Below are 27,703 nucleotides of genomic sequence, written 5' to 3'. Positions count from 1 at the left end.
ATCAAAGATAATCTTTTAATCATCGACGAAATAATTGATGGTACTTATCTATGATAATTAATCATTTTCCTGTATCATCCATCACTGCACAAAACGTTGCGTTCCATGCTTGACATCAGTTGAAAGAGATTTCATCATGGATTTCCTTAGCCCTACGTTTTCAACCATAGCAGCAACAGCTGTCATACTAGTAGCTACGAAAATCTACTTTTACTCAAAGAAGAAACTGTCTTATTGGTCTGATCGCGGCGTCAACCAACTCTCAGACAGCCATTGGCTTTTCGGCGATTTCAAAGATGGCATCCTCTTTAGAACAGCCCCCGGGTCCCATTTGGGAGAAATCTACAAGAAAGCGAAGGACGATTGGAAGGTTCTCGGCTTCTACATCTTCCACAAGCCTTGTCTTATGCTGCGTGACCCTGACGTCATTAAACAGATCCTCATTCGTGACTTCGACAATTTTGCGGACAGGAATTTCGCTGGGACCCAAGAGAAGGATAGCATTGGCATGAGGAATTTGTTCGGTATCAGGAACCCAGCGTGGAAGTACTTGAGGCAGAAGATCAGCCCGACTTTGACGAAGGCGAAACTCAAGCAAATGCTGCCGTTGATGCTGGAGACGGGAGAACCGATGCTGGAGTATTTGGAGAAGCAGAATGTGAAGAATGGAGTAAAGACTGTAGATGCACAGGAGTTGAGCTACAAGTATGCTACGGATTTGATCGCAAATGTTGCTCTGGGAACTAAAATGGACTCCTTCAACAGGCCCAATGCTGAGTTTACGCAAGCTGGTGAGTTTTCATGAGGGTTTTCTCTAACTTGCCCTGTAAGTAGGTATGTTTGGGTCGATTTCTGTAAGTTGTATCTAAACCACTTCCAGTGACCACATCATCATCATCACCATCATCATTATCATCATCATCTCAGCCGTAGGACGTCCACTGTTGGACATAGGCCTCCCCCATAGACCCCCAGTCGCTTCAGTTGGCATGCCAGCAGCAGCGGCCTACATCCACCGTGAACCCGCGGCTTGTTACAGTGGCCACATTGCCTTGACTTTGATATCAATACATAATGTAGATTGGAAGACAACGCAAATACATTTAACAATACAATTGAAAAGTCTTGCGTTAAAAATTAAATTATGGTCATTAACTTATTTTATAACTTAGATTTTATAAATGGGTCGTTGAGGAATGATATAAAATAGCAACGTAAATTAGTCGACTCCGTGAAATTGGTATCACTCAGCAAGTTACTTATGAAGTTAATTTACTCGTACTGTGATAAATATATTAGAACTAGCTTTTGCCCGCGGCTTCGCTCGCGTTAAATTTGGGGTAACATTAACATACATTTACTTTCTGCGATCCTTTTTTTTCGTGATTTGATTGGAGGATTATATGGAAATTATAGATACAGTAAGACGTTGTTTTAGACAAATGGTGCACATTTTGGAATTCAAAAATCAACCTTCATACGTGTTTCGCTGAAACGTTAAAGACGTTAAAGTACTACGCGTTTCTTTTGCCGGCGTCTTCCTACACGATATAGGATATAGGATTGTATCTCGAGAAATTGTAAAGTCCCCGCGGGATATGAATTAATGTTATGATCTATTTTAATATTCTTAATTGTCGATGAGAGACATATTGTAGCTTTCTATTATTGAAAGAATTTTGAAAATCTGCCCCGAACTCAAGTTTCACTTATTTTTATTCTGCGGAAATTTTGCATTTAAAAAAAAAGAAGTCTGTCCATCATGGATATTGTAGCTTTCTATTGGTAATAGAATTATTTAAATCAGCTCAGTAGTTTCAGAGATTACCCCTAACAAACAAAGAAACAAACAAAGTTGAGATATTTTCCTATTCCATGGGATTTTCTAAAAATCTTTCCCTAGTGCACCTCTCTATTACTTTAGGTCCATCTATGCCAATTTCAAGTCTCTAGCACCAGTAGTTTTGGCTATGCGTTGTCTGTCAGTCAGCCTGTCATGGTACTGTTCAGGTAGAGTTAGGTATAGAATTATAAATAAATCAACCCTGACGTTGAATTCACTTTTTGCTATCCCGCGGGAATTTTACGTTTTCCCGGAGAAAAGTAGCATATGCCAATCAGGGATAATGTAGCTCCCAATTGGTAAAATATCTTTTTAAATCAACCCCAATGATGAATTTACTTAAGTATTTCGATCCTGCGGGAATTTTGCATTCTTCTGTAGAAAATCAGCCTATGTCAATCAAAGATACTGCAGATTACTATTAGTGAAAGAATTTTTAAAATCAGCTCCGAATTAATTGTCTTACTTACTTCTATCCTGCGGGAATTTTGCATTTTCCCAAAGAAGAGTAATCTATACCAATCAGCAATAGTGTAGCTTTATATTAGTGGAAGAATTTTTAAAATCAGCTCTGAAGTTGAATTCAGTTTTTTCTATCCCATGGGAATTTTGGATTTTCCGAAAAAAAAGTGGACTATGTCAATCGAGGATAGTCATATTATATCATATGAAAGAATTTTTAAAAGCAGTGCCAAAGTTGAATTTACTTATTTCTATCCCGCGGGAATTTTTCATTTTCCCAGAAAAACGTATCCTATGTCAATCAGGAATACTGTAGCTTACTTTTGTTGAAAGAACTTCTAAAATCAGACCCGAAGTTGAATTCACTTATTTCTATCCCGCGGGAATTTTGCATTTTCCCGAAGAAGAGTAGTCTATACTAATGAGGAATAGTGTAGCTTTCTATTGGTGAAAGAATTTTTAAAATCATCCCCGAAGTTGCATTCAGTTTTTTCTATCCCATGGGAATTTAATAATTTCCCGAAGAAAAAGTAGCCTTTGTCATTTGGGTATAGTCATATTACATAATATGTAAGATTTTTTTAAATCAGCTCCGAAATTTAATTAATTTATTTCTATCCCGCGGGAATTTTGCATTATCCCGGATAAAAAGTAATCTATGTCAATCAAGGATAGTGTAGCGGCTCAATAGTTTCAGAGATTCGACTACAAACAAAGAAGCGAAAAAAGTTTAGATATTTCCCTATCCCGTGGGAATTTCGAAAAATCCTTTCTTAGTGCGCGTCTACATCTATTAAGAAATATATATTCCAAATTTCAAGTGTCTAGCCCAGCGGTTTGGGCTGTGCGTTGATCTATAAGTCAGTCAGTCAGTCAGTCAGTCAGTCAGTCAGTCAGTCAGTCAGTCAGTCAGTCAGTCAGTCAGTCAGTCAGTCAGTTTCTTCTTTTATATATATAGAAATGATTCTTCTTGATACGGTATTTAAAAAAAAAACAAATGAAGATATTATTTATTTGTCAAGTAATCAACATTACATTTTAGCACGTCATTATAATCTATGTATAAGTACATTAACACACTTAAGTTTGTTTAGAGACTCAACATTCTAGTAATTTGTGATTCAAGAAAAGGAATTGAATCCACTCTTATGTAATTCAGTGGCATAAGATTACGAGTGCGGTTTATTTATCTATCTAGAATCTAAAGTATTTAACGTTAGTAGCTACGAAAGTAGTAACGATCTGAAGATGATTTCACGACGCTGATTTCCAATTAACAACAACTAAGTAGTCATTTTGCATTCATCGGTTGCTCTTTTTAATATTCTTTCAGACTTGTATATGTTGAGGCCGATCGTAAAATCCGGCAGATCACGAAATTCCTAGGCATATCGGGAAAAGGCGCCATTTCATGAATTGGCTAAAGGACATCCGCCATATCGTTAAATACTCACCGTTTAACGATTTGCCTAAACGTTTAGGCAGATCATGAAATTCCTAGGCATATCATGAAGCGCCGCCTTATCGTTTCTGGCACTTCGACGGCCGCTGCCGTTTGTGCGCTGTGGTTACAATTCATACTAACCACTCCTCGCTTCGCTTGTACCTATTCTTTTTTTCGACATATCACGATGTGCCTGGTATAAAGCTAGAAATATCGACGAATCGTTGCCCTAATCGATTGTTTCTCAGGCACATCTTTAGGCATACCATGAAATGGCACCATTTCATGATATACCTGGGAATTTCGTGATCTGGCGGATTCTACGATCGGCCACCGACATATAGATTTTACTATCATGGCAGAGCTCCTCATAGCCCAAAATAAAAATCTGTTTATTATTACCAGTATCCGAATTCTTCCACGGCTTCAAACGTATGGTGGCTTTGGTGACGGTCTTCTTCATGCCGGAGCTGGTAGACTGGATCGGATCCCCCATGCTGTTCAACTCCAAGTTTGTGAGGAAGGTCTTCTGGAGTGCGGTGGAGGAACGGGAGAAGACTGGAGAAAAGAGGGGGGACTATATTGACACGATTGTACAACTCAAGAACGGTGAGCAGAATCCACTCTACAGTAAGTACTCCCTTTGGCTTTTATAAGTCTTGCTGGTTGGTTGGGTGAACAGGACTTCTCTCGTAACGAGAGGGCTGTAGCTGTTCCCACGCGTGTCTACTGCCCCAATCCGCATTAGAATCCGTAGTAACTTTACACATAGCATTGAACCGGTTTGCAGATGTATCTTCTTTTCTTTACGCTTGTGTGTTAAAGTTCGCGGTAAATATCAAATATCTGGCCCGGGTTGGAATCCACGACCCTCTACTTGAGAGACCATAGGCCAAACTAATACGCTACTACCGCTTTTTTGTAAGCTTTTTTTACTCTCCATATTCCAAACAATCCTTTTCTATAGGTGCATTTTTACCCGACTGCGAAGAAGGAGGGTTATGTGTTTGACGCGTGTGTATGTATGTATGTCTATTCCTATGTCCTCTCGTAACTTCTCAACGGCTGAACTGATTTTGATGAATGATACGTCATTGGATTCGTCTTAATGACGCGAGTGTCACTGGGTACATGAGATGCTTGAAAAATCGGAAACGCGATTTTGTGACCCCAAATTGTAAGTTTTCAAAAAATATTTTTTATTCAAACTTTTTCCTGAATATATATAGTTTATAATCGTTTTAATATACCATTTTCACAGAAAATTGTGAAATAAAACAATAAATTAAAAAAAAACAAAAAACCCGACTGCCAAAATACTAAAAAAAGAAAACAAGTCTAGTGGGCTAGAACTTTGGTTCAACAGTCGGGACCCATTAAGAGGCGACCTACGCACTCACTGCTATTTTTAAACAGACGTGGTATAAAATTGGTGTACTTCGTGGCAATAAAAAAAATATTACGATAATCTTGATCGTATTCCTGAGTTAGTCGTTGCTTTCAAAACACGATTAAACTAATTTGGCTCGATAGATTTTATTGCCAAAGTGAGCTCTTACTTTGATTTAGAAACCAAAAATACTCCGTTATTTATAAAGACACTATAATCAAATTACTAAGTCTGATTTACAAACAAAACGTAATAATAATATCTGTCGTGTTATTTCTTAAATCTAAATCGTAATTTCTTTGCATTTATTTTATTTCCAAATTTTTGATGAGCAAAGACTTACGCCACGCCGACGACATATTGCTTCTCTGTCACTTCTACGCAGATAAACAGTGAGCGCTTAGGTGCTCTGCCTGATTGACCTGCGTCGCTTTTCTCCACAAAATTCATTTACGAAAAAAAACTTTTACATTTACACTTCTTTCATAACACTCAATTTATGAGTAAGGAAATTATTATTAAATTACGTTATCACTGTATTTTGGGTATTTAAGGTGTTTTAGGATAGTCAACACCGAGAAATAAATTAAATAACGCACAAAAAAAACAAGAAGCCCTCATACTCGTACAATGACAGACAACATGTCAGAAGATGTCAGAAGTTGTAAAGTAAGTGTGTTGTTTATTACAAGAATTAGGTAAGTACAGAAAAATTGGTTAGTAGTCTAAATAGTTTTATTGGCTCCATATTTTGTCTATTACTTATAAACAGATAACTACCATAGTAGGAATATAGGACATGTGTTCAAACTTAATACGTGTCTGGTACGAGTACATAGCCTACCCAACGAAGACCAAAAACTGCCTCTCCGGGGAAATCTCGCGTATAAGTCAATTTTGGCATAGTTGTAGGGGATGGTGTTTCAGACCACATACTAAAAGTAGGTACTGATGGGTGGGGGTAGAGCTAACGGGTGGGGAGGAGTTTGTGTAAAAGTCCCATTTAGTTTTTCGTAAATAACTCGTAAACCACAGCAAAAAATGTTCTAAAACATAAGTAATCTACATAAAATTCTCTACAAAAAAAATCTAAACATTTTTTTTAAGTATGGCGATGGATGGATGTTTGTTACTCTTTCACGTAGAAACTACTGAACGGATTTGCATGAAATTTGCCATACAGGTAATAAATACCCTGGATTAACATGTTCTACAGTTAAAAAACGCACTGAGGTCTCTGAACCAGATGATGATACATCTACACTACACAAGCACTATTTTAGTACAGTAAGTACCTACATTATTTTGAGACACCCACTAAATAACATGACTTATATAAAACAAATATTTACTTTATTAATCGTTGGGCAAAGTAACTTATTGATTGAATTTTATAACGGGCAAAGTTATTTAGACAACATTGCCCACATGCGTTATAATGGTAGAAAAAGTTCTCACTTACAGGTTCAAATACTGCACTTTGTGCTTTTTGTATTAGTGTTAATAAAATATCCTTCTTTCTTTCTTTATACGTAATTTCTCCACTCTTACTCCAGTTTTATAAATCTACAGGACAATTAAAATAGTAAATAATTTATTAATTCAGACAAAGTGATTGCATTTAGTCGTTAGGTAACAGTTCATAGTTTGGTTTTTCTAGTAAGCCGTCCCTTTTATCAAATGGGCACAGTTTTTTCTGCGAGTACTCGTATCTCCAAGAATATTTATGTTGAGTATGAATATCGTAGGTACTTGTGTCAGTTCTTGACTTTTGTTTTTTTAATGTATTTATTATCAGTATGTAATCAAGCGATTTGTTTCAAATTTTAAAGTTGTTCTTTATATAGATTTACATCGTCACTCAAAAATCATATAAATTAAAAAAAAAGTCCAAATAAAAAGACACATTTCTTTTATTTGGTTTTGAAGTAGTGACACCTCTAACTTTTTTTCTAAGAATTAACCATACATTGACCTGATACCCATTGCCGAAATATCAAAGTTTTGTAGGTGGTACTTCCTATTAAAAATAAGGGACATACGTGGCCTAGTTCTGTATTCAATCGGTGTTTTTAGTGTCATATACAAACTGTTGTTGTTATAATTTGTTATTGGTTATTAGCGTTTAACTCATAAATATGATAAAATTATTAGAAAACTCAAACATAATATAGAGGTGTTTGTATACATACGACATTGATAGAACACTGATTGAATACAAATTGCTGATTTTTGACAGGACCCCCTGTCCCCTGTTTGGAGTAACGCCTGGAAAACAGGCGAGAAAAAATCTAGAAGTTGACACCTCTGTCATGCTGAGGATGCTGGTCTCTTTTTCTGGTTTTTCTGTGCATCTATATTTCAGTTTGTATTTTCCTACCGACTATGGCCTTGTTGTAACAGGATCATAGCGGGTAATATTTGGAATTGGAACTAATATTGACACAAAAGTACATTGTGCATTAAGGGCTGTAAAAAGGGGATTATTAACGAGAGTCTATTAGAAGCCTGAGCTTAACTGACTTCAGAAAAAAGGAGGAGGTTATCAATTCGGTTGTATTTTTTATGTTGGTTCTGAATTTTGGGCAAAAAACCGTCAACTTTGCCTTAGGGCCATTTTCTTATAAAATCGATTGTCACGAATGAGTATTTTTTGTTCAATAAAGGGTTTATAACTCTCTATTGTACATAAAACATATAAAAATAACAGTTATCAGAGCAAAGTACAATGTTTATTTTGTGTTTATTCAAATTTAAGTTTGTAAACGTAAGTGCTTTCTAAAATTATAAACGTGGGTAATTTTACTCAATATAATGTCCACTTGTGATTGAAAAAATTGCCCGCCAGGCAATGTTATGTCTTTTGAATGTTTTATCCGACTGTACGAAGCAAATGAGGTTTTTGGTTTTCAAATAAAAAATCGATACCTATCTGCAAATGGATCAATATTTTAGTGTATACCTACCTAAATGAGTATAGGTATTATAAGTTATCATCAGTTTTGTCTACATTTTGAGAAATATATCTTGCTTAATTTTTAATATTTTGATATAGGTATTTCTCTAGCAAGAAATTACTAAAACACTTTTAGAAATGTAGGTGTATTTCATAGGCCATAAATAAATTAAAGTGTACCTAAGAAAATAAAAGTTAGGTGAACTTTAGTATTGTGTCACCCGAAAGACGTCCACTGCTGGACATAATAGGCCTCTCCCAAGGCTCTCCACTCAGACCGGAGTACAATAAAGAGTCATTGTATTGTATTGGAATGCAGCTTTGAAAATACTCATAATAACCGAATTTTCACATTTTTCGTAATTTTGGTTATTTTCAAGTTAATAAAAACGAATTACCTAAGTACCTAAGTACATAAAATTGAATCAGTTTGAACGTGGGAAATTGTAACGTCATAGCCTTGTCATAGCAGTCAGTCTATGACGTATTCAATACAAACTCCATAACAAACGATCGTTTTGACATTTCTGAAAAACTTTAGCGGTACCGTATTTCGCCGCGCTGCGCGCGAAAACGCGTCGCTGTCAGACAACACCTACGAACAAATCGCGGTTGCACGCGATCTATCTCAGAGGGGTCGCGGGGGTGAGGTACAAAACCGCTCGCGCCGTTTGGCGTGGGTGGACTCTTAAAATCGTGACGCTCAAAAATTCTTACCTAATTGGTCCCGACTGTTGAACCAAAGTTCTACACTTACTAGACTTGTTTTCTTCTTTTTAGTATTTTTTAAGGCAGTCGGGTTTTTGATTTTTAAAATTTTTAACACCAACAGTTTTATGAGTACAGCTTTATACATAGATTAACGAATGGAAAAAACGTGCTAAAAATATTTTAAGATACGTCATATACATCACGAAGTCATTTCGCTATTTCTTTTTAGCACCAAGGATCACTGTGACCGTGTGTGTGTGATTACTGTGTCTGACAGAAGAGATACATACAAATCTATCAAACACTTGACAGCTGGTAGGGAAGAGTCAATAACAGAAACAAAGTAAATGTTAAAGTTATAGAACAATATGAATACGTTTAGTTTAAATTAAGTTTCGCTTATTGTTAATGAAGGCCATGATGGAATAAATTATAGTCAACGGCTCTGTTATGAAGGTAAATAGGTACTGTGATAACTTTAAAAAATATTTTTTGGAATTATACACACGGGAATATTCTCTAAATCCCGGGCTTTAAATTCAATAGGGAATATTACTGCAATTTTTTGCCGTCAGAGCACAGCACTAGCATAAACCGTTATCAGTTTTTTGAGTATCTTAAATGTTCGCGGATGCCATAATATGACTTTACATTTTTATTTCGATTACATTTTTGGAAATATACTTAGCTCTATCGTTACTATCGATGTAAATATAATGTTATTTTGTTATCAAAAATACAAACTGAGACATAGATGCACCCAGGTCCTCAGAAATCCGTGCTGCGTGCTATAACCCCTACACCACCGCTGGACAGGAATATAGACACGAATTTTTCCTATGCTTACATATCTCAGGTTGCTTATTTCTACTAAGCTACTTATGCAGCAGCACTATTATTATTACTATTAACAGCACTATTGTTATTTTGTTACTTACAAATATGTCATGATTTAGGTATGAATAGGTACTCTTTGGCCATCACTGACGATGTCATGGCGGTTTGCGCTAGTGTTAACTCCTGCGCAGAGCTTTGCGTAATATTACCTACCTACTATCATAGGTTAAATTTCCGCGTGCGAATCCGTGCGAAGTTATTTATCACAGAGTACTTTATTTGTTATTTATATTTCATCATTTAATTACTGATCGCAATAATTGATGACAGCTAATTCATTTTATCGTGCCGATAAATGAATTTATTATGAGGGCCTTAGTTTGTGAGTGTATGCGTGTGTGTTATGTTATTTCATGCTAAAACGGACGTATTTGGATGAAATTTGATAAGTTATTAGGTCTCAGGAATAAAACGTAGGCTACTCTTGTTACAATCGACCTGTGTTATAGTTCCATTCATTGATCTACTCGTATAATCTAAAGTTCTAAAAACCTTGTACATAATTATAAACTTATGTAGGACAATTTCCTTCCTCAGGATTCGAAGGGGAGAACCTCTTGTTCCAGTCTGGTACTTTCTTCTCTGGGTTCGAGTCCAGTTCTACCACCGCCTCCTTTACCCTCATGGAGTTAGCTAAACATAAGGAATACCAGGTAAAAATGGTTTTATTTTCTTTTTATTATAGCAACCACCTCCCAAATTAAAGTTGTAACCATTTTTACCTCGGCATATTAAGTAAGCATTTAGGTCTTTCCACCCAGTTAACATCCATGTTTAACTTAGGTACCTACATTAAAAAGTAGATTATCAATCCGATTTGTTTGTATGTATGTAAAATTGTCGGGATTGCACAGTTTTTGTAACTTGTATGTCAAATTTTGGCATGTATATTTTATAAATTTCTTCTAAGACAGAAATTCATAATACATAACAAAAAATATAGCTGAGCCTCGGAAATGTACATGCATAGATCCTTGATAATTTATGTCTCCTGCATATCGTATAACACTCAAAAGATTAGTATAGATATTTTCCGAAAAAAAAAACTGATTATTACCTATTTATTGTTAGTTATGTATATTAATTCATAAGTATGGGTTTCGGGAAAGCGATACTATAAATAAAACAAATTTTATTTAAAAAAAAAACTGAGTTCACAGTCCTATTAACCCTTTCTACTCTATTGATTTCAGGAACGTGCCAGAGACGACATTAAGCGAGCTATTAAAGAACACGGATGGACCTATGAAGCCTTCAAGACTATGAAATACCTGGATCAGTGCATCTATGAAGGAGTACGGCTCCATCCTCCAGTATCGACCATCGATAGAAGAGCTAAAGAGGATTATAAGGTATGATTCGAGTTCTTAGTCTACAAAGCGTAAAAAATATCTAGAATATTGCAACAGGTTAGATTGCCTACACTCTTTATTCTACAAATATTATAAATGCGAAAGTTTGTAAGTACGAAGTAAAGTGTGAAGTGTTTGTTACTACTTCACGCTAAAACGGTTGGACGAATTTTAATAAAATTTGTCAAATATTAGCTGGAAGTTTGGAATAACACATAGGCTACTTTTATCCCGATATTCCCGTGAAATCGGGAAAAATCTCGTTCAGTTCAACTTTCAGATCTAAAGGTTTACACATGCAAAACGGTGGCTAAAGTCTAAACCCCCTTATTCATAAAACTTAACAAGCCTATATGTCGAAGTGACAGATAAGGACAAACGAATTTTAGCGGCATTTTAACTAAAATAGGTTTGATTGTCGTTTATGAATAAGGGGGTAAGTATCATTCATGATTTACATACCCTAGAACACCTTTTTTCATTTTGTGACTTCACTTGGTTAATAATATTAATATTTAATAAGTTAATAAGATTCTCGGATAATTATATTATAATTACTACCTGAGATTCTCGTAATACTTTTACTTTTAATTTTGTCAAACTAGGCCTGTTATTTTTTGTGTTCAATTTTTAATTAAAAAATTGTTAAAAAGTCTTATTGTTTTACTCAAAGAATAACTTACTAGGCCTCCTTTAAGGTCAAACCTCCCCTCAAGAGGTCTGCCCTTGACAGTAAGATTCTCGGATAATTATATTATAATTATCCGAGAATCTTATTAACTGATTTTAATTCATGGACAGGAACCTTAGCATAATAATCAAAGGACTATTTCGACTGATAACTTAAAATATTCTTCCTTAGCTTCCCGGTACCGACATTGTCATCGAGAAGGGCACAGCTATCTACATCTCGCTCTATGGTCTCCAAGAAGACCCGAAGTACTTCCCCGACCCTAAGGTGTTCAACCCCGCGAGGTTCGACGATGATGAGAAGGTTTCCGATGCTTATGTGGCGTTCGGAGCTGGTCCCAGGATGTGTGTTGGTGAGTGATATAGTAGCTCAGTTAGATTGATGTTTTAGTTATAAAAATAATAATTTTAGTGATCATATTTGGCGAGTTGAAAAGTGGTTAAAAACAGTTAGTCATTTAGGCCACCTAGCAATAATTAGATGTTGTAATTTCTGTAATACTAGTTAATAAAACTCTTTATTTTACAAAAAATAAATACAAACTGATAGGTTACCAACAGAAAAGTTCAAATGTGAAATTATCCTTAAAGGGATCTCTGCTAGTCAATCTTGGAGTAGTAGAGGAGCAATCTTAGGAATCGACAAATTTAACACTATAGTGAGTAACAGTATAGTAGGATATAAAGTTATTGGTGTACATTTTCATTATTATGTAAGTACATAGTGTTGTTTTAATTACATTTTTTCGTGTCTAATGATTAAATAAGTATCCACTTTTCTTAACAGTTACTTTTTTTTTTTTATATACGACTGGATGGCAAACGAGCAAGTGGGTCTCCTGATGGTAAGAGATCACCACCGCCCATAAACATCTGCAAACCAGGGGAATTGCAGATGCGTTGCCAACCTAGAGGCCTAAGATGGAATACCTCAAGTGCCAGTAATTTCACCGGCTGTCTTACTCTCCACGCCGAAACACAACTGTGCAAGCACTGCTGCTTCACGGCAGGATTAGCGAGCAAGATGGTGGTAGCAATCCGGGCGGACCTTGCACAAGGTCCTACCACCTGCAAAACTGTTACTATGAAAAAGTGGGTACAGAAGTTAGGAAACTTACTTAATTGATGACGTTTTTATCAATTTTACAGGAATGAAAGCCGGCCAAGTCCATGCGAAGGTGATAATCTCAATGATACTGTCCCAATATGAAGTGACGTATAAGGAAGACAAACTGGCTCTGGATCCTCGGTCTACCTTCACGGCGGCTATGGAAGGCATCAACATGGAGTTCAGACCCTTGGAGAAACATGAGGGGCAGTTCGAAGTCAAGACAGTCAGGCCAGGCGAAGCGTTATAATTTTGCGGCATTTTCTAAATAAAAACTTCTAGCTCGTTTTTTAAGTTGAAAAGTTACAGTAACAATACTGAGGGCGTATTACCTAACGCACTGACGTTCACGATCGCATTGGCCATCTCTTTCTACGCTAATTTTATGTCATGTGATCGAAAGCAGTGGCGAATAACGATTGTGATTGCAAGTGTGTTGAACAATAAGGTGTTGATAAGTATTTTAGTAAATAAAATAGAAGCAAAACTAGAAAAACATTTAAAATTTAAGGGCCATGCTATGAAAGCTTAAGGACCTTACATTATAATTGGCTAGGAAGTATTGTTCGATACAGCGCCATCTATAGTTTATTTGCTGAACTAGATGGTTTTCTAATTAATAAATGATCGATGCCCGTTGACAACCACGCACCTCATTAGTTCCAAAATAAAACACAAAATGTGGTGGCGCTATTAATGGTATATTGGTGCGTTAAAAAATTTACAATTTAATTTTGATGAAATGTAGATATATAATAAAATGTAGATAGATAAAATAATATTGACGAAAATTACAACCTAGATTTTTAGTGACCAATACATGTGCTAAACTTATTTTAAGATCATTTTACTGTATTCTTGCAAATAAATGTTTTTGAATTTGAATTTGAATTTTTTGACGGTCTGATTAAATTATTTATCAAAACAAATATTAAATTTCAAAAATATTTCAAATGTTGCTGCAAACTTTGGTAATGACTCAAATTTGCAAGTATGTTAATCGTTAGGTAGACGTCTTAGTGCTGGTCACTGCCCCAGTATCTGTCATCTTACATTTTATGTAATTTGCATTTGTTATTGTGTTGTAGTGATGGGTCCGTTTAGATACTCATCTACTTCTTCTTTTTTGTCTTTCGTCGACTTCGACGTTCAGTATTCGAAAGCCCCATATCAATTCTGTGCACTGCTAGTTACAACAGGACATTTTCTTAAGTTTTTCAACCACACCGCCCTCCTATTGCAAACGCAGTACCTGAAAAATGGTGGTTGACAGAAAAACGAGAATAACATATTTTTTGTGTAAGTACTGCGTTTCTCGTTAGATAAAAGATTATAAAAAATCATAAAACCTACTTTTTATATATAAATTAGCTCCTTGAGGATTCTTTTTTTTAAAGAAAAGTGAAAATCGAAAGTGCAATTAACAGGACAGAAGAGAGGTGACCGCAGGGTTTCTTCTATCGGGAATGTCATATTGGAACACTATTTTAACTTATTAAAAATGTTGAAAAGTTTATTTGAAACTCAGTACAAAAACATTATATCCATTATAATATATTAGGCCGCCTATTGCTTACCTTAAAAAATATCTATGTATTTATATAAGCACCTGTGCTTTCTGTACTGCTTACTGTGTTGGTGTGCAAAAAAGAGTTATTGTTTTGTGTTGTATTGTGTTGTTTACCATAATTTTAAAATTTCGGTGCCACTTATAAAATACTGGCAATGTTACGGATCGCTACATTATAATCTAGTGGTATTTATTTTTAAGGTACAATACCTCGGTTCGAAGTTAGTTTCAACTTTATTTACACACTAGCTTTTGCCCGCGACTTCGTCTGCGTAGATTTATATATTTACACAATACTCGATAGGAATGAAGTTAATGTCCCGCATTGGCCGTTTCTTGGAATTTTCGAAAAATCCCTTCAAACTACAGCTAAACAATCAACTGAAAAATCTGATCATGATCACCAAGTTTCACATCTAAATTGCTCAAGAAATAAGATTTTTATTCTTTGCTCACTTTTTTCCTACATCGAGTAATCTCAAAGATTACGTACATGTCTTTGGGATCGCAACCCAGCCTCGCGCTGGCTTGCCGTTTCAGCCGAAAGCGAAGCGGCCTGCCCGGCTAGAGCGGCACTGAGTCTCCCATCGCGGTCTTCCTCAGACTCCTGAGACCGTGCCGTGCCCCTGGTAGTCGATTCGTTTTTTTCGGGAAGGCATGGTAACGCCTGTAAAATGCGAGTCCCAAATCCGAAATCGTTGTAAATTTACTCCGCAAAAGAAAGAGAAAAATGTTTTTTTTTTTAAGTACTCACCTTCGTGACCATTATTAAGTGCTTAAAAGAGGCAATACGTATGAATATTGATGCGATATAATTCGTCATCATCAGCCGGAAGAGGTCCACTGATCGAAAAAGGCCTACCCCTTACAACGCCACAATAATAATACTCGTAATAAATCCATTTATTTCGGGCAACTTGGCCCATACAATAAATACCTTACAGACTAACGTACCTACATATAATCAATAATATTACAATACAAATAAATTATAAATTACAATGAACGACAACTCGCCACTTGCATCCACCGGTTTCCCGCAAGTCTCACAATGTCGTCATTCTACCTGGAGGGAGGCCTGCCAACGCTTCGTCTTCCGGTCGCCGCTCCTCGAGGACTTCTCCCCCAATGAATAATAATGAATATCTGTTCTTCGAGCGATGTGGCCTGCCAATTGCCACTTCAACTTGCATATAATTTTTCGAGCTATGTCAGTGATCCTAGTTCTTCGCCGAATTTTCGTATTCCGGATATAAATTAATTAGGAATAATTTATGTCATTTTTCTATTAATTAATTACACGCGTGTTGAATATGAGTGTTGATGTAACCACTACGTAACTATGTTAACTCGTTTGTTTCATAGTTCTCCATAAGATGGCACTGTGAAATGTGTTGCAATTCATTTATTTTTGTTGTATCAATTACCTATTCAGTTAAATTTCTTGATATCCGTACACCCTCTTTTAAACTTAGTCAATTTGGCTAAATCGGCGCCATCTGTTAGTGTAACAGGGTACTCGATAGCGATACTTATACTCGTACGCGTGTTGATATGTGTGTTGATTTTACCATTACTTATACTTCTTTTTTTAGCATTAGAAAGAAGGCAAGCGATCTTGATGTGTCTTTATATTGAAAAAAACTTTTGCAAATAAGTCACAACAAATAGTAACAATTAGCAAGGATATAATGATCATTTACATGCTTTTGGTATCATAAAAGTAATAGCAACTGTTTTTCAAAACGTTTTTCAATAAAAAGACTCTTCAAGATTGTTTACCCTTTTTCTAATGCTAAAAAACTAAGTACTATGTAAGTAAACTCTTTTTTATTAGTTTACTCCATTATTTACTGTTTACCCAGTTCTCCAAAAGATGGCATTGCAATGTGTGGGCAATTACTTTATTGTCGTTTAATTTTAGTCGTATTAGTAAATCAATTAAATTATTCAATTAAATTTGTTGATATCCGTACTCCCTCTTTTAAACTTAGAGTTAATTTGGCAAAATCCTTCCTCAGTGGCTTACTCGAGTCACAACGTTATTAATTTCAGCGCCATCTGTTAGTTTATCAGGGTACTTGATAGTCATAGCACGTATTTGAAAACTTGAAGGTGGAAACTTAACTCAATCGAATCGAATGTAGTAGCTACCTCCACTTTTAAGGGTTGAATTTTTATACCCTAAGGGTCGAATTTTTGTAGCCTATAACCTGGCCGGGGATTTTCTCGTCAGATTAGTAAAGTTTGCATAAAAATCCGTTCAGCCGTTCTCACGTGATGCGCGGTCAAATAAACGACAAACAGATAAACAGACAAACAGACAAAAATTCTAAAAACTGTTGGAACGTGTTCTGTTATCGATTCTAAGTATCCCCAGACAACTTTTTTTCGAATATCTTCCATGTACAGACTTTCCACCCTCTTCAGCTTTATTATATGTATAGATAGATGAAAACTGGCTTTCAAAAAATGTAAAACTTACTTATTTACTTGCAGTGCATTGTTCAAAATTATATATTTTAATTATGTTTGATGTGATATTTAAATGTAAATAAAATTGTGTCTACGAGAAAAATAAATGTATTTTTTATATGAATTGACGTTCTTATTTTTTTTCTTTATATTAGGTATTGTACATAAGAACATTAAATTAACAGTTAACAAGACGACACACAGAACTAACCTAAGACACCTTAACTAAATTAAACATGTTACTACAGAAATAAAAATTGTAAAAAAAACACCCGTCTAAAAGATCTGCCTGTGGCATGTTTCCAACGACGCTGGCTTTTGTACCCTTTTGGGCCGCAAGTGTGATCCGCTGGGATAAATACGCCCCCAGTGTAAGTTTTCGGATACAAAATACGTCTCGATCGCGTTCGCGTTAAAATCTCAATTTGTACGGAAACAAGAACATCGCAAACGTTCCGCTAGAGGCGCTGTTCGTGTTTGCATACAAATTGTGGTTTTAACGCGAACGCGATCGAGACGTATTTTATAACCGAAAACTTACACTAAGGGCACTGCTCTTGGGTCCCCAGAAGCCTCGATCAACCGTTCTATGGTTTTTTACAAGCTTTTATTAGTTTAACCTGTCCCGCTGCCTGTCTGTCTGTCAGTACTCGGATTGACAAGAACTTCGGCATACTTATGTAAATTGCGTGACAATACAATAATCTAGTGGTGACATTATAGTAGTCTGGCCAGGATCGTCTCCGCAGGACGGAACTCTTCAACGGTTAGTGGCATCGACTTGAAATTTGGTATGCATAAAACAATACAGTCAGCAAAAAAAGCTTGTGTAAAAAATTAGGAACCCACCATAGGAATAAAAAAAATATCGGGATAGGTAGTTTTTGCGTGATAGAATAACAATCATCCATAGATACAAACTTTCGCGTTAGTGGGATGGGAAGTAGAATTTCCATTTAAAATAGATATTGAAAAAACGGAACCCTTATTGGATCACCTTCGTTATCCATCCGTCCGTCCGTCTGTCTGTCAAGACCCTTTATGTCTGTCAAGACCCAGGAACGCGTGAAGGTATCGAGTTGAAATTAAAACCATATACTCAGGTCTACTCAGGTCTAGTCTTAAGTAATATTTTTCTAAGGATTTCGTATTTTATACGAAATCTTCCAAGTTTTAGGTATATTTTATACCTTATAGGCTGCTATTTAAGAGTAAAACTCCTAATAATTCTCAAGCAAACTTAGCCGTTATAGTTTTCCTTGAAAGTTTGATTATACTTACTACTATCCTGATTTTTTTCAAATTTTTCCATTCACCGGTTTAGATTTTAGAGAGGGGGGGGGACGCTCGATTTAAATGAAAATTTGCACTTTAAAGTTGAATATTTCGTAAAAAAAACAATGAATCGAAAGATCGTCTTAGCAAACCCCTCATGGTTTAAAAGACCTATCCAACGATACCCCACACTATAGGGTTGAATGAGAAAAAAAATCACCCCCACTTTACGTCTATGGGAGGTAAACTAAAAAAAAATGTTATTTTTTTATTGTACCATTTTTGGCATAGTTTACATATATATCCGTGCAAAATAACAGCTTTCTAGCATTGATAGTCTCTGAGCAAAGCCGCGGACGGATGGACAGACAGACAGACAGACAGAGACAGACAGACATGGCGAAACTATAAGGGTTCCGTTTTTGCCATTTTGGCTCCGGAACCCTAAAAACACGTTTGAAAAATAAATCACAGCAAAAATGTTACAATTAGCAAGGACATTAATAATCATAATCACATGCTTTTGGTATCATAAGTACCTAATACTAGGTACTGTTTTAAAACAAAAAAGTTTTTCAATAAGTGAAAAGACTCGTCAGGATTGTTTTTCTAATAGTCAAAATACCATGAACGGGACTTATCATACTATCACACATGAGTATTTACCTCGCTATTTCGGCCACATTACAGTGGCCGTGGTCACGAGTGGTGGTGGTTGTGTGTGGTCTAATGCTAAGAAAAGCGAAATATAATAAAGAAGTTATTCTATAAATAAAACTGTACTTAACTGTAATAGTAAATTGTATGGGTTTAAAAAAATGCCTAAATAAAGAACTTTATTATTATTATTATGTTCTTTATTTGTCTTTCATTCTTAGGTTTAGGTTTTTATAATAGTTCTAAAAAGTAAAATACAGAAAAGTACATAAAAAATAAAAATATTATTAAAACCTAACCTAGTTTGCCGCCGGTAACTGGGCAGGGCCCAAGCTACCGGTGGTCAGGGCCGCAGAGTGAGGAACCTCCGGACGATGCGTGCCGTGTCCAGAAGTACCGCCTCCTGTATCTGGCCCTTGATCCAGCCATCTAGCGAGAGTCTAGTATTATTATTATAAATACACTAGGCAGATTATGCTGTCAAAACACTTGACGTTTGTCATAAAACAAAACTACTCAAATCGTCATTATGCAGAATCATTAATTAGCAACAACATCATCGTCATGGAAATCAAGTTTGTGGCCGTGAATCGAGGCTGATATATAATCATCGAAATAACGTGTTGCAGGTAAACCTGCGAGTTTATATAAGATGGGTTCTGTTTATTACAAGCTTTTCTTTAACTTGCCCTGTTTGAAGAAGTATGAACAATAACTTTGCTCACCCGTGACCTTACGATGGGTACGTCTATGCAAGTGTGTTCATGCAGTTCCTCTACCTCCACACTGTAAGAAGACACACAAATCACACAAACCCATCTATCACCACACACACACACACACACACACACACACACACACACAATAATCACGCCTGTATCCCTAAATGGAGTAACAGAGCACACGAAACGTTACCGCTTCGGAGCCACTTTTAGCAATTTTAGGTTTTAAGTTTCACAGAATCGGTACAATGGTGACAAGTCTTCACCAGGACACAAATATTTTATTAATATTGTATATCATCATCATCATCATCCCAGCCTATATACGTCCCACTGCTGGGCACAGGCCTCCTCTCAGAACAAGAGGGCTTGGGCCATAGTTCCCACGCGGGCCCAGTGCGGATTGGGAACTTCACACGCACCATTAAATTGCTTCGCAGGTTTGTGCAGGCTTCCTCACGATGTTTTCCTTCACCGCAAAGCTCGTGGTAAATTTCAAATGTAATTCCGCACATGAATTTCGAAAAACTCAGAGGTTCGAGCCGGGGTGGGTTTGAACCCACGACCCTCTGCTTGAGAGGCGATAGGTCAAACCACTCGGCCACCACGGCTTTTTTCTACATACCTGCCTAAAAAAGTATACGATATTATTATTACCCACAATATAGGTACTAACACGTCAGAAACGATGATATCTGCAGTAGAACTAAGGTTACCGACATAGCCCGAAGAATTGCGAAACTAAAGTGGCAGTGGGCGGGGCACATTGCTCGCAGGACTGATGGCCGATGGGGTCAGAAGGTTCTCGAATGGCGTCCGCGGACCGGGAGAAGAGCTGTCGGTAGGCCTTCAACAAGATGGAGCGACGACCTGGTTAAGATCGCGGGATCGCGGTGGATGCGGAAAGCACAAGACCGGTCTGAGTGGAGAGCCTTGGGGAGGCCTATGTCCAGCAGTGGACGTCTTTCGGCTGAGATGATGGTACTAACACTCTTTGTACTCTAGGCTTTTGTAACCACAAAGACAAGGTGGATAAAGGAAATAGATTACGTGTATACAAGATGTAACATCTGGTAGCATGGTGAAGGGTCACAGTCATCCGTAGCAACAAACGTATTCATTTAATTAGAACTATTAAAGTTAAGCAGCATTATTAGACACGAAGGGGCAGTTAAAGATGGCGACATTGTTCATTGTAATGGGTTCAGATTACTTCAGATAGTAATAATCTACCAAAGTAAGCTTAGCAAAGCTTGTGTTAAACTATGGTTACTAAGCAACGGATAAATATAATTATATAGATAAAGATACATACTTAAATACATATTTAACACCCAAGACCCGAGAACAAACATTCGTATTTTTCATACAAATATCTGCCCCGACACGGGAATCGAACCCGGGACCAAGCTTAGTAGTCAGGTTCTCTAACCACTAGGCCATCTGGTCCTCTAAAATGCCGAGTGCTACGGTGATGGAACTTAGCAGCTGGGATGAGATCAAAGAGTTCTTCGGAACACTCCCCATTGTAGATCGATTAAGTGGAAGCAGCTGATACTGATTTCATAAAACTAAAAAATCAATTAAATAAATCAAAATTAATCAAGGAAAGTAAATATTTATAATTATTTAGCAATGCATGAAAAATATAACTTAAGTGAACAATTTGTCTCCACAGTTGCTATTTCATTTCCTCGCAATCGAAGTGATAGGCAGAGTGTTAATCTCGAGCATGAAACCCATTTTCCCTTCGACGTGTCTATCCGCCCTCGCCGTACTGGCTCGGGTGGCTATATGAACGCCTCGGGTAAAATGACTCTACTATTTTTAGCTATCAAGCATCAATCAATCATCCCAGCCTATTTACATCCCACTGCTGGGCACAGGCCTCCTCTCACAATGAAAGAGCTTGGGCCGTAATTCCCACGCGGGCCCAGTGCGGATTGGGATCTTTTTAACCTCCGACGCAAAAATATTATAAGTGTTATAAGTTTGTTATGAGTCTGTGGCACCGTAGCTGTTAAACGGGTGGACCGATGTGAATGCGGTTTTTTTATTAGAAAGCAGGTTCACTAACGATGGTTTTTAGACATGTTTTATATTGAACATTGAAGTGACAAAGTCGGGGGTTTTCCAACTTTTTGTTGCAATGGTTAGGTTATTTAGCCTTTATCACTAAACAGTGAAATGTGCATGACTTAGAAATGACTACACGTTGAAACCTTATCCAACTGTACTCGTAATGTGTGTACGTATCGTTACCTATATCATTTTAGTAAATGGTTTATCAAGCTAATGTAAAAGCATCATTTATTTCACTTAATATGATTTGAAGATTACACTTAATTATTTAGTGGACAATTGATATCAATATTAATCAGTAAACAGGAACCGGACAAGTGTACTAAGGGTCCTGTATGTCACAATATACGCATTAAACGCCTGTATCTTTAAAATAAATAAATAATCTCGGGACACTTGAAATGACAATAATTGAGATTTGTTCTTTCTCTGAGGTTTGTTCTTTTTCTTTCTCAACATCACGCAGTTTACATAAGTATGCCAAATTTTTAGACAATCAGACTACTGGAAGTGGGTGGGTGGATAGATACATACAAGATAAGACAAGATACCTACATTGCAAGCTATATAAAAGCTTTTAATAAATGCAGTGTGGGGTACTTTTATATTGGTTGATTAGGCCCCTTAAATTGCATTTCTTACGGTTAAATAATTTTAATCGTCAACCCTAAATGAAGCCGTGGTGGCCTAGTGGTTTGATCGCCTCTCAAGCAGAGGATCGTGGGTTCAAACCCCGGCTCGCATCTCTGTGTTTTGTGAAATGTGATTTGAATTTAACCACGAACTTTACGATGAAAGAATACCTGTGGAACCTGCGAAGCAAGTCAATGGTGTGTGTGAAGTTCCCAATCCGCACTGGGCCCGCGTGGGAACTACGGCCCAAGCCCTCTCATTCTGAGAGGAGGCCTGTGCCCAGCAGTGAGGCGTATACAGGCTGGGATGATGATGATGATGAACCCTAAATGGGCAACGGACGTGGTGACGGACGTTTGCTACATTTGCCTACTGATCTCTAATTCGACCCAAGAGTGCGAGTTCCAGCCTTGAGAGCAGGAAACAGGTTATATTTTTATTATCTGAACTTAATCAGTCTCTCATAAGTCGCCATAGAGCGCACAAACAAATAAACAAGCAAATGTATGAACGATAATTTTGAAAAACAAAATAAGGGTTAATCAAAATTTGAAACAAAAATTAAAATTAATTAAAATTGAAATAAAAATTAATTAAGTTTTAAAAATGGATGAGGTTAAAGGTGAAACGAGAATTGAAATGATTAATGAAAATGCCAGTGTTAAGAAAGTGTCCAGATTTTTGTTGTTTTTGAAGACTATGTTTCATTTTGTTGTTTTGGTGCATCATTATGTGTCAATTGGATTTGGGATTTCTATATATGTTAATTTGACGGAAGAGCAGTTGAAGGAACCCTTGATACTGATGGCTAAAACATACTTTTTGGGATTCTTCACTATTTGGAATTTTGTAAGTATAATTATATCTCGTATCTTTATTTAGCTTGAAGAACACCGGAGCATGCGAGGGTGATGTTGTCCCTTCGAGCTTGACCATTTTTCGGTAATTCCCATTTTACTGTTCACTTTTTTTCATGCAAAAGCGACACGACACAGACTGAGTGCACATCTAAAAAAAACGGCCAAAGCGTGTCAGACAAATTTGAAAATAATTCCGATCCGCATTAGCGATCCCTTCAAATAGCGAACCTACTGTGTTAAAAATAAAGTTGTGTTAAATACTTGTGATGTATACATATCATTTAATAATATTGTAAATCTGTTTTAAAAAAAATATACATACAAAATATATATACCTCGTTGAGTTTCTTGCCGGATTCTTCTCAGCAGAGGTTTTTCCGAACCGGTGGTAGATTTTTTTTTTTGACATTCATAAGTGCTTGTTATAGCCTAAATTGAATAAAGATATTTTGACTTTGACTTTGACTTTGACTTTGAGACACGTGAAATATGCGATCCGGACGTAGTCATTAAATAAAACGTTATTTATAACTAAAACGTTTATTCACTGATTTAAACACACAATGCGTACAAATAGTTCACTTAACAGTGTAAACTGTAACCATTCAGTTTATAATTTCACAACTTAAATTATTACTTAACATTTTTTTTTAAGTTTAAGTCCGAACCTTCTGAATTATCTTTTATAACTAACTTATTCTAAATGCTTCAGACTGTGCATCGGAGCCGTCCCGAGACGAGCTATCAAAAGGAATTCGCAACGTAGCGTCTGCCACCGGTGCGTCGTCAGTGCACAGAGATTAATTCTTAGAACCTATGCACAAATAAATGAATTCGTTAAACTCTACAAACTAAAATGTTTTAATATAACACGCCCAAGATTGGGCTCCGTAGCCATTACGAAAAAGTCAAGTAATATTTTCTAAGTATTTCGTATTGTGTACGGAATCTTCCAAGTTTAGGTATATTTTATAAGTTAGGCTGCTATTCACTTACTAATATTCTCAAGAAATCTTAGCCGTTATAATACTACCATCCTTTTTTTTTATTTATTTTTTCCACCGAACAGTTTATACAAGGCCGCCTATTGCTCACCTTGTATTATTTTTTTCTCTGTGTATCTGTTTTCTGTATCGCTTACTATGTCTGGTGTACAATAAAGAGTCTTTGTATTGTATTGTATATTTTAACGGCTAGAGCACTGAATCGAAAAATCGTCGACTCGTCGTCTTGGTAACCTCCCAATGGTTTTAAAATACCTATCTAACGATATCCCACACTATAGGGTTAGTCGAGAAAAAAAAATCACCCCCACTTTACGTCTATGGGAGATACCTACAAATTTTTTTTAAGTTTGTTTTTACCCCTTTATTAGGGTGACTGATATGTATATTCATGCCAAATTACAGCTTTCTATTAGGTACTAACGGTCTATGAGCTTAGCCGCGGACAGACAGACAGACAGACGGATAGACATGGCGAAACTATAAAGGTTCCTAGTTGACTACGGAACCCTAAAAGCAGCAGCAGCTTGCAGGTGGTAGGACTTCGTGCAAGGTCCGCCCGGATTGCTACCACCATCTTGCTCGCTAATCCTGCCGTGAAGCAGCAGTACTTGCACTGTTGTGTTTCGGCGCGGAGAGTCAGACAGCCGGTGAAATTACTGGCACACTATAGGGTTGGATGAGAAAAAAAAATCACTCCCACTTTACGTGTATGGGAGAGGTACCCTAAAAAAATTGATTTTAAATTTTATATTGTACTATTTTGTCGGCGTAGTTTACATATATATCCGTGCAAAATTACAGCTTTCTAGCATTGATAGTCCCTGAGCAAAGCCGCGGACGGACGGACAGACAGACAGACAGACATGGCGGAACTATAAGGGTTCCGTTTTTGCCATTTCGGCTCCGGAACCCTAAAAAGGAACTTTGTTTGCTCTAACAGAACTCTAATGACTGTATAGTAAGAAATAACAATGGAAATAACCTATTGACGAGAAAATCACTAGTCCGCGTTAAGATCATGTGGATACGTACACTGAAATATTAATTACTATTTTTTATTAACAGACGCAAAATAATAGTAATAAAAAAAGTAATCAAGTGAAAAAATGGAGGATAATACCGAAACGAAAATAGAATAAGTGAAAATGTCAGCGGCAAAAAAGTATCAAATTTATATTGTTCTTGAAGACCTCTTTTCATTTAGCATTTTTGATTCACCATTATGTTGTTAGTGGTTTTGTATTAGCATAGTTTTTAGTGTAACTGAAGAGCAACTGAAGGAACCTTTGATACTTAGGGCCAAGACGTACGCGGCAGCGTTCTTCACTATTTGGAACTTTGTAAGTAATCTTTTTGATGAAGACTCCTTCAAAGTATACCACTCTTATCTGTTATTTGACACTTATCGCATCTTGAGAATCATTATTATTATTATTCCCCTTAATGGCGGCCTTAAGGCTTGGGCCAATGTCAGTTACGATGACAGGGTTGCGGTTTATTCTGCAGAACGCCAACAGTTTGACAGGAGCAAGAAAATAATTTTGAAAATAAAAATAAAAATACTTAAGTCCTTTTCTGCCGAACGCTGTTGCAGGAGTCACGTCACTACGACAAAGACAAAACATGTTATTATTGGTTAGAACTTTAGTCTTATGTTATTAGAGGATATAAAATCGCACAGAATGACAATAAAAGGAGAATATGCATAACGAAGGAGGGATTTAAAGTTAACGGGGCGAGGAATGTAAGGGGGGAGGAGGTCAAGGAGGATGACAGCTTCGAACATTCGAAAAATAAATGATCAAGACATCCTTCGTCTAAACCACATTCACATCTTGAGAATCAAACCGTCATTAAAGAAAATCTGTCTCCTCTCAAAAATGACACTATACCGGGTGTGGCCTGTAATACGAGCAAAAAATTAAAATATAGATCGTCCTCGTCAAACTAAACAACATTAGTTCAGCGATTCTTAAAAATAACGGAGTCTTTCAATTTCCTTTTTTTCATACAAATTAAATACTGCTATCAATGTACGCCATCCTAGAACACAACTGACGTCGCCTGTCACGCTACAAACATCAAGCATTTTGCTTTACATTGTTTCCTTCGAATAAACTTAAAAGTGTTAAAAAAAAACTAATTATTTTTAAAAGTCGCTGAACCATGTTTGTCCAGTTTGAGGAGTATGATCTGTGTTTCAATTAAATTTGCTCATATTACAGGCCACACCGCTATGATTTTAACACACTAGTTTAATTTGCGAGCTAACACGTTTAGTGCCGGTTTGATTTCTGAAGGCGCGTTATAAGTATAATATGGACACACGAACAGCGCTTCTAGCGGAACGTTTGCGATGTTCGTGTTTCCATACAAATTGAGATTTTAACGCGAACGCGATCGAGACGTTTTTGTAACCGAAAACTTACACTAAGGGCACTGTTATATTACTGTTCGGGATTAAGTAAATCACATATTACAGTATAGGTGTAGAAAAAAAAAAAATTTTACACCATTTTATGTACATTTTGTATGACAGTTTTCGATTGTGATTTCTCTGAAATAATGACTGGTTTTATTCAAAAAGCCGTCAAGGAGATACACAAAAACAACCGCGGTAAATAAACAATTCAATCTACGAGTTTGCCTTGCCGACATATAGGTAGCTGTTGTTAATGTTAATTTGCCTTGAACGTTGAGCATTCCAAAGTTCATAATGTAATATAATTTGTAAAAATTATAAGTCGAATATTTTATTAAATATGTCGTATTTGGGCTACTCTTTATCCCGATATTCCACGGGATAGGGATAAAATCTCGAAATAACAACCGCTGGGCTTAAGTTGTGGCTTGGAATAACATATAGGCTCCTTTTTATCCCGATATTCCCACGGGATAGGGATAAAATCTTGAAATTTCAAACGCTGGGTTAAAAGTCATGAAATTTTGTACAGTTGTTTCTTAACACAGCCTCGATGAAGACCACGATATAAATTTTGGGATTTCTCGTGGGAATTTTGCGCAAATCCCTAGATGGACCTATTTCTTTCCGTGGGTGAGCAGGCGGGACCATAAAAATCAAATTACAACACAAGCTTTTGTTTTTAATCTCCGACGCAAAAAGAGGGGTGTTATAAGTTCGACCGCTATGTGTGTCTGTGTGTCTGTATGTCTGTGTGTGTATATGGTTAGTTTTTGTTTGGGACCAGGTTTTCTAGCGATGGTTCTTAGATATGTTTCATTAAAATCGGTTCAGCCGTTTTTGAGATATTGAGCTTTGTAGTCGGGGGTTTTCCAACTTTACATTCCCTACTTACCCATTCAAAATCGTGACCAGCTCATTAAAATCTATTAACGAGAACCGATTTTTAAAGTTTAAGTTACTTAACAGACTTCTGGACTAGTAGACTTGTTTTTTCCATTTTAGTTTTTTCTAAGGCATTCGTTTTTTTTCAATTTACATTTTTTTGACGCTCTTGTGAAAATGCTAGCTTAAAAGATCTGCATGAACATGCATACGGGTATTTTGCACATAAACTTAGCTATCAGGTCGCGGGTGAGCAAAGATA

General features: G+C 36.6%; 2 protein-coding genes across 2 annotated transcripts in view; both read left to right on the top strand.

Moving 5' to 3' along the window:
- The first annotated feature begins 315 nt into the window (after positions 1-315).
- LOC141443497 (cytochrome P450 6k1-like) lies at positions 316-13,744 on the top strand. Its single transcript, XM_074108816.1, has 6 exons — positions 316-791; positions 4,155-4,379; positions 10,241-10,356; positions 10,897-11,055; positions 11,918-12,098; positions 12,895-13,744. Exons 1-6 carry the CDS (start codon positions 407-409, stop codon positions 13,101-13,103), a joined length of 1,275 nt encoding a protein of 424 aa, XP_073964917.1. The 5' UTR covers positions 316-406; the 3' UTR covers positions 13,104-13,744.
- Positions 13,745-22,743: 8,999 nt separating this feature from the next.
- The window catches only part of LOC141443404 (androgen-dependent TFPI-regulating protein-like), a 49,749-nt gene continuing 44,789 nt past the window's right edge, over positions 22,744-27,703 (top strand). The window contains exon 1 of the mRNA XM_074108663.1: positions 22,744-23,116. Within this exon, the coding sequence (XP_073964764.1) occupies positions 22,874-23,116 (243 nt within the window). The 5' untranslated portion in view covers positions 22,744-22,873. The remainder of the gene's footprint in view (positions 23,117-27,703) is intronic.

The sequence above is a fragment of the Choristoneura fumiferana genome, chromosome 27, assembly GCF_025370935.1.
Source record: "Choristoneura fumiferana chromosome 27, NRCan_CFum_1, whole genome shotgun sequence".
Classification (NCBI taxonomy): domain Eukaryota; kingdom Metazoa; phylum Arthropoda; class Insecta; order Lepidoptera; family Tortricidae; genus Choristoneura; species Choristoneura fumiferana.
The sequence above is the reverse complement of the archived record's forward strand: the minus strand, read 5'-3'. Positions and strand labels throughout refer to the sequence as shown.